This window comes from Camelina sativa, chromosome 1 (genome assembly GCF_000633955.1).
Source record: "Camelina sativa cultivar DH55 chromosome 1, Cs, whole genome shotgun sequence".
Classification (NCBI taxonomy): domain Eukaryota; kingdom Viridiplantae; phylum Streptophyta; class Magnoliopsida; order Brassicales; family Brassicaceae; genus Camelina; species Camelina sativa.
Window position 1 is genome coordinate 20,878,499 of NC_025685.1, and position 9,105 is coordinate 20,887,603.

The window sequence follows — 9,105 nt, forward strand, 5'->3', positions numbered from 1 at the left end:
GGGCTCATTTCAAAAGAGGAAACTTGGTGCACTGTGATACGATATATGAGCCTTGAGTGTCAAAATGTTATTCCAAAAGAGGAAACAAAACACATAATGTAATCTTTTGGGTCTAACAAAGCAATATACTGACCAAACACCACTAGTGTTGTTCCCTATGTCAATGACTATGTGCCTAAATGAAATCAAACACTTTTATGATGTCAAGGAGAAGGCGTAGACCAACTCTATCAAAATTAGAAGTTGCAACATTCTTGGTCTCTGCATATTCTCACCAATGAAGTAAAAACATGTGAAAGATAAATGTAAGTGAGACAATTAGTCACCTGAGTTAGATTCCTTGGGTAGAACTTCATGACTGTTTGCTTTCCTCTCCTTATGGAAGCAAGGACAACAGAGCGCACAACAAAAGAGAAGAAACCCGCTTGCTGCCATGCTGACTTTAACATGGTCATGTTCAAATCCAGTTTCATTACTCTCAGAATCTTTCACATATTTTTCTTCCAAAAACCTTCTCCCTGCATCATAAATGCAGAAGCCTATCAATGATGACACACATAACCAAATCCTCTTTATTGTGTGTTGAACAGAGCATTACCTAGTAGATGGTGAACTGTGCAGATGTCATCGCCGAAAGAATCCCCAAAGATACAACCTTTGGCTTTGTGAAACCGTATAGCTTGGCAAAATCGGGCTTTGTCCACAGGATTCCCGTTAATTGAGAACAAACTCCCATGTTGATAAGGCTTTGTGTATGTCAAGTTATCAGAGAGACAACCCACAAATGATGCTGATGCAGTTTCCTTGATATGCAATAACGTTAAAAGACCCAACAAAGCCGTAGTAAACACCAATCTTGTGAAGCTCAAATCATATCCATCCATAATTTGATTTTTTTTATTAACAAAATATAACTCAATAAGCCATTTTATTGGTTCAGAAGATTTTCCCCTAAAACCTGTGAAAACAACAAAGAAAGTCACCTTTAGAAAGTCTTAAAAAACATTAAGGTTCCATTTTCAGTTGAATTCTTGAAACCTCTTTACTCAATTCTTGAAACATCAACTAAACCCTAAAAAAACAAAATTCTCAATTTCAAGAATCAAAAGATCTCCAAGCAAACCAAGAACACAAAATCAATACGTAAGCTATAATAATAACCCAAGATTCATGGATGGTGTTGCAAAATCAGAACCAAGAGCTTTTGACTCAAACTTGTAGAACAAGACCAATTTAGAGAAACCCAGAAAATTTTGAAGCGAGAGAAAGAACAGAACCTAGAACAAGATCTTGTAGCTTTGACTTGACTGTACAGTATTAGAATCAGTTTGACCGAAGACGAAGCTTTTTATTCTGTTTCAGACAAGTATGCCAAAGAAAGAAGACTAAAGAAGGCAAAAAGTATTTGTCTGAAGGAGAGGAATTAGGGACGTGGTAACGATCTCAGGAAAATTCGTGTTCTCTTTTACTTTTCTTTCCGTGTCAGGAAAATTCGTGTTGTTTTCTTTGTTCTTTTTCTACTAGCTGATTAGATAGATGATGGTTTAATGATTAAAAATTTTATAAAAATAAAAAGAAAAAACAAATATTAACTAAAAGTTGGTATCAAACCGGATGTTGAACCAGACTGCAAACAAGAATTATTAAGAAAGATTCAACTTATATTTTAAAAAGATTTGGTAAGATTTTATCATTTTAGAATTTTGAAAGATTTAGATGAGTTTTTAAGATATTTTATTGTGTTTAAGAATTTTTATATTGTTTTTAAAAATGAAATGTGATAAATGTATCTGTAAGTTATTACATTAGTTGGGCTATAAATAGATGTGTTCACTTGCCGTCGCTCAATAGAAACCAAGAGTATCTGTGTTGATTGGGTTAAGTGAATGAGTTATTAGTTGAGCTCTAGATATATGTAACTGTAAGTTTTTTGCAAAGCAATCATGATTGGTAAAAGAGATTTTTTTGAAAATGCTTTTTAGTGTGTTTTTAAGAGAAATATTGTACTCATTTTACCTATCTACAATATTTTAAAACTATATTTTGTTAAATCTGAAAGTATTATAAAGTTTAAAAGGTATTTTTTTGATAATAATTGTTATTTAGCGACATGGTTTTACGTATTTGTAAGGTTTTATCAAGTTTTAAAAGATTTTTCAAGGTATTTTAATAGGTTTTACACGATTTTCGTTTTTTTATTATTTTTACAAAATATTTCTAAGGTAAGATTTTTATATAATATCTATAAAGTATTTATAAGATTTTATACACTCACAAATATAGTTTGTATATAAATTTATAAGGTTACACACTTATTTCAAGTATATTTCAATTTTTTAGAAGCATTTTTAAAACGTGAAAAGAGACTTTTGAAAAATGGTATGGAAAAAAGAGTATTGAAATTACCCCTAAATAAAATACTAATTTTTCGTTGTACAAGTTTATTTTTTTTACAAGTTAAACTTTTTTATTATGAGCACAAACAAGTAATAAAATGTAACAACTGTGAATCGAAACTCGTTTTGATTGGTGTTTAGGCTTGGGCAAAAAACCCGAACCCAAAAATCTGAATCTAACCCAATCCAAAAAACCCAATTCAAATAGACTTCGGTTCTTAAAAAAAACGAACCGATCTTATCTTTAAATACTTTGGGTTTTGGTTCGTATTCCGGTATATTCGAATACCCAAATTAATACTAACTAGTAATCAAACTACGATATGATTCTGGAATTCTGATTATGATTCCAACCCTTAACATACACACATGAATCCACGATCCACGATGCAAGAGGGTTTCCCCTTTCTTCGATTACTAATATTATCCCTAAAAAACAATTACTATTCAACTTCTTCTCCTCTTTCACATACATTGAAGAATCAATCTTAGGTTTGTTTTATTATTCGTCTTCTTCCTTATGCCTTTAATTCGAATTGATTGTTTGACTTGTGTTGATAAACATCAAAGGAGGTGTCATTCAACATCAAGAAAGTGGAAATGATCTAGAGTCTAAGTTTTGTGTTTTCACTAGGTTATTGTGTGGTTTAGTTTTGCATTATTACTAGAATGCCAATTGACTAAATATGGTAATGTGGTCTACGTCCCATGCCATCTACATCTCAAAAAACTCAATCAAATATAGGTAGAAGATAATAAATATACCTTCCTCGTTTTGAGGCCTCCTCGTGCACCACTGTCGGAGCCTCCTTCTCCGCCAACTCCCCCGGAACCACCAGATCCATCAGACCCTCAGATCTTTTTCTCTTTTGGTTAGTCTCTTGCCCAGCCACTGAGTCCCTCTTCCTTTAGAGCATGTGACTCGTTCGTCGTCCCTCTCTCCTCCGCACCTAGTATTCTGTCGCTGGCTGACTGATACAAGACTCGGTAGTGAGGCTTGTACCGGGATAGATGATGGCTTCACAAGCTGGCGATCGCTTCTCTCTTGTGAAAGAAATATGGTCGTTGATGAAGATATGACACGATGGCGGTCGCTTCTCTCTTGTGGAATCAAAAAAGGGAAATGTTGGTGGAATGAATTACACCACATAGTTATTATTGGTCTCTGATACATTACACAAACTCAGCCTTGTGGAATAGCATACACAAGACAAAGAACACTCGAAAAGGAAAATTCAGCGTTTTTATTGATAGAAAATGTGAAAAATCGTACAACTGTTATAGGGGAAATTTATAAGAGTCCTTCAACTCGCCTTCAGGCCAAAATTAAATGCAAAATAAGGCAACAAATGAAAAAATAAAATCAAGCACAAAACCCTTGTTGTTGGAAATAAAAATCAACTAAATAGAGAAGCGACCCCATAGTGTTTTTGGGGCTTATTGGACCTGCAAAATATTGAATAGAACTTACTTTAGCTCAAAATACAATTTACTGTATCCCAAAAAAAACCAAAATATACAAGTTAAATTAAAAGGTTTTAGCTATAGAAAAATAATAAACTTTAAAAGTAATACTCATACTATAACAAAATTTAATTGTATTTCTAAAATAAATAGTAAATAATTGCAAACTAAAATGCAATTAATAATAAACATAAAAGATCAAAACTAGAAAATTACAAAACATTTGACTCGCGGTGTACAACGGGTTCGAACCTAGTTATAAGTAATGTTTAAGGTTTTTATAGACAAATTAAGAAAACATATAATTTACATGGGGAATGTCTTTAGTCAAGTAGTTACATTACTACCTCTGCGACGGATCCCACCGGATTTCGACTTCACTAAGTTGTGTTACCCACATAGTAGGGATTGGATATGGATCGGGCGTTGTTGATTCAATGATGACAAAAAAACATATAATTTACATATTTTTCATAGAAATATCATTAAACAAAATGAATTCAATCAATAGGAAAATAAAATGTAAAATATGATTGGTCAAAACAAATTAAATACATTTAATTTTAGCACATAATTGAAAAATGAAACAAAATTAGATCTAAAATTTCATACCTCTCTAAACCTAATTCTCTCCTGCCTCTCTCCTCTCAAAACTCAAAATCCACCGCCTTTGTTTTCTTGGCCAACTTCCGGTCGCTTTATAGCCCCGATGCTTCTTTACGTTTCTCTTCCTTATGTTGTAGTGTTCTTGTCGGCTGTGTAGTTTTTGAGCATTTTTTTGGCTTCTCTCGACGAGATCGGAAGTGGAGCTACTATGGTTTCCAAGTGTAGTTCTGTTGATTATTTTGAAGATGTTGATGTCTTGTTCGATCTACCTGTGTGTTGGATTTGTATTGCCAGCGATTCATCCTTTTTTGTCGTGTTCTCAAAATCTCGCTCTACCTTTGAAGAAACAGATCTGGTTCATCGAGTTGGTTAGTGGTGTGTTCGTCGGAGATATCTCTTCAGATGGGGTGGTGCGGTTGATTCTTTTGTCCGATAATCAAGCTCAATCATATCAAAATAAGTTATTTTGGTAACCAATACCAATAACAAATAATATCCAATAATCAAACAGCGGAGATAACCAATACCAATAACAAATAATATCCAATAATCAAATAACTAATATCCAAACATAACCATTCCAATATCAAACAACAAGAAACAAAGAACCAGAAACCTAGCAAGTTCTAAAGACCCAACTCTAGCAACCTAACAATGCCAGACAACATCCAATCGAGTCCCTAGAACATCCTCCTCTTCATTGCCTTGATTCCACGATCACACTTTGCCTTTACCTGCACCACAAACACAAATTGAGATGCATGAGTATTTGATAAACACTCAGTGAGGATATCCTCCCATCTACTGGGCTATACACACAAGCAAAAGTGATTCCAATATTCCAAACAAACAACAAACAAAACATACAAACCAGGAAAACAAACATCATCTCGATGGAAAGAAGGATTCGACCGACACCAGCCAAGTGTTGACCGACACTAGCCTTGGTGTCAATTGACAATACCCCACACTGTCGATCGATGCCTTTTTTTCTGGTGTCGACCAACACCAATTGGTGTTGATCGACACTCCCTCTGCAACCACGATCCGCTCAAAGCCGAGAGTCGAATCTCGCTCCCCAACCTCTTCCAAATCGTCCAATACTCAAAACCCATACCATAAACGTCCGTAGGAACCTGTAGCAACAACTCCCAGCAAGGAAAACACACAAAACAACAACAAACAAGCTAGAACAAGGAATCAAAGGCTTAGATTAGCCATGGTCATGCACTCACCTCTTTGCAGGAAGATTCTAACCAACAACAACAAATTCAACCCTCCTAGCAAGCTTCTAACTCCTTCCTAGTCTTGGATCTCTAAAGAAACAACAAGGAATATCACCAATCTCTCTCAAAAGTTCAAGAACAATGTTTTCTCCCTTCTTCTCTCAAAAACGATAAACGACGACAATGACAAAACCCCAAAACACGACCTAGGTCGTTTTCTCACTTTAATATCTCGGTTCTAAGGTTTTCGCTAAACCAAACCAACCAAAAATCGACAATTAAGTGAATCTGGTCAAACCAGAAATAAGTGGTGTCGACCGACACCACCTGCGTGTCGATCGACACCCACCCCCAAAACGCAGAGTTTTGGTCGCGGTGTTACAATTCTTCCCTACCAGCATAGATTCATCCTCGAATCTCGAACAACCATCTATCAAGGACTCTAGTGCAACCATCTCCACGGCCCGCACTCCTCCGACCGATCTACGAAAGGTCCCCTATAAGCGATAGACTCACGTTCCAGGCATTATTTGTCACGACTTTTGGATTTTCCTTTACTCACAGGCCTAAACCTTGAGTTTTTATTGGCTCTTCATCAGACCAAAGCCTGCATGCCATAATATTGCCTCCTCATCGGGCCGAAGCCCGCATGCCATAATGTGTAAAGAAGTCCAATACTCCTCTCTTGGGTTGCCACCCTACATCACGCCCCCGAATCGTCATCCGAAGTCGATATACCAACTATACTCTCAAGCCACAAAGTCTTAGAATATAGCAGTACTAGGAGAACCGAAGTCTCCCAAGAGTCGTGAGCAAACAATTCTGAACACGTCTGAGTCCTATCCCTAACCAGGTTTCCTTCCCGTGGCTCGCGTAGAACAACACAATGCCCTACCAACCACATATCCCCTCACTAGAATACCTCATGACCACACAAGGATCATCTCACTGCCCCACGGGCCGCCACAAAGGCCAAACATATGTCCTAAACAGGACCGCCACCAAGGCCAAACATAGGTCCTAAGAAGGACGACCACCAAGGCCACTCAAATGGCCTAAGCACGACCGCCACCAAGGCCACTCGTCTCGAAGGACCGTCACGAAGACCACTCATCCTGAAGGACCGTCACAAAGACCTCTCGTCCCGAAGGACCGTCACAAAGACCACTCGTCCCGAAGGACCGTCACAAAGACCACTCGTCCCGAAGGACCGCCTAAACAGGCAATTCTGGCTAAACAGCCAGCCATAGAGGCCACACAATGGCTAAACAGCCCGCCACAAAGGCCACACAACGACTAAACAGCCCGCCACAAAGGCCACACAACGGCTATACAGCCCGCCATAAAGGCCACACAAGCCCCTCCAAGGCTCACAGAAATTACGTACCCGAGCACCATCTCATCTTGTTACTTAGTCACACAACCAACCACCCCTAAGCGACCAAGTAAACAAGAGAGATGGGCTGGAATACTCCATTCCCTCTCCAGCCACAGACTACAACTGGGACCAGCCTAAACAAGTTCAAGTCGCGACCTGCTTCTCAAACCACTTCTTGAACCTTGCCTTCATCCTCGCCTCTGGCTCCTAAGTTTGCTCCTCAACACCATCACAATCCCAAAGGACTCTCATCAAAAGAATCTTCTTCTTCCGAAGTTCCTTGATCCTCCTCTCGAGCACCCTCACTGGTCTCGCCTCCAAAGTCATGTTAGGCTGAAGATCCTTAGGAATCTTAGCCAACAACCGATCATCCTCACAGAGACACTTACGCAACATAGACACATGGAAAACCTTGTGGAAAGCACACATAACCTCAGGTAACTCCAGTCTATACGCCACTGGTCCAACACGCGCAATCACTTTGATCGGACCCATACACCTCAGACTCAACTTAGTCTCAGTCAATGACCTGTTCGGACCCCGCAACATGGCCATCGTGAGGTACACTCTATCTCCAACCTGAAACTCAAGATCACTCCTCCTCCTATCGGCATAACTCATTTGCCGATCCTGAGCTTCTTTCATGTTCAGCTTGAGAACCCGAATCTTCTCTGAGGTCTCCTAAACAAAATCTTCCCCGTAAATGCTCCTCTCCCCCACCTGAGTCCAACATAACGGGCTACGACACAACCTCCCATACAAAGCCTCATAAGGAGCCATCATAATACTCGCTTGGTAACTGTTGTTGTAAGCAAACTCTACCAAGCTCAAGTGATCTGCCCAATGGCCACCCCAATCCAGCACACACATCCTCAGCAAATCCTCTAGCGTCTGGATCGTCCTCTCTGACTGTCCATCTGTCTAGGGATGATAAGCGGTACTCATATGCACCTTAGTGCCCATCTCTGCCTGAAACGCCCTCCAGAACATCGAAGTGAACTTAGAATCCCTATCAGACACAATTCTCACTGGCACCCCATGCAATCTGACTATCTCTCTCACATACTTCTTAGCCAAGACCGCTGCTCCATCAGTCTTCTTAATGGCGAGAAAATGTGCTGACTTAGTCAACCGGTCCACAATGACCCAAATAGCATCAAACGTCCTGGACACTGGCAAACCCACTACGAAGTCTATAGTAATCATATCCCACTTCCACTCTGGAATGGGAAGACTCACTACAAGAAAAATGGTTATTAATAACACCATAAAACACTATCTTAATAATACGATAGCGTTATTAAAAACGTTGCAGTATCGACCGCGATAATAGGTCGGTCACTTTAGATAACAGTTTTTGTATATGCTATAAAAATTCAAATATTAATAGCTGATATGTCATTGCTATTGTATATTTTACAATAGCATTGTATTTTTGTTATCAAAACTATTATTCATAATATATAAATTTAAATTTTGAATGTTAAATTTCAATTTTATTATTAAAAGCTCTAATTTAATTTACAAAGACCCAAAGTATTCAATAATAATAATTTGTATTTAATGAAGAATACAATAATAATCATTATTACAATTTTTTCTACTTTCTAAGTATACATATTATTCACCCAGGCATATTCATAATCTTGATTTTTCCCAACTCCAAATAGCACTCTTCAAACGTGAGCTCATCCCACAAGACTTTGGATTGAAATTATCATTGTCTACCTTAGCACGCTGTGAAGTAAGCTGGATATATTCCTGTAACGAACATAATAACAAAATCAACACCAAATGGAGGATAAGTAGAAATAAAAGCATCAAATGTTGAGTATAATCAAAAACCTCAGATTTTAACTTAACCAAGTGCTGAGTCGTTGATATTTCTTGCAGAGACTCTCACCTTTGTACTTTATCCTCCTTCAATTTCTCATTGCATTGATGGAATTGAGAAGCCAAAAACAAAAACAGAAAACCCAAAATTTATACACAATCTTCTTAAGGATACCAAGCAACAAAGAATAAGAATTCCCAA

General features: G+C 38.0%; 1 protein-coding gene across 1 annotated transcript in view; it reads right to left on the reverse strand.

Annotated features, from left to right (window-relative positions):
• Positions 1-884, reverse strand: part of LOC104700073 (calmodulin-binding receptor-like cytoplasmic kinase 3) — a gene marked incomplete in the record, with an annotated part of 5,669 nt that extends 4,785 nt beyond the window's left edge. Inside the window, 2 exon segments of the mRNA XM_019229018.1 lie at positions 327-518; positions 599-884. Coding sequence (XP_019084563.1) covers positions 327-518; positions 599-884 — 478 coding nt within the window.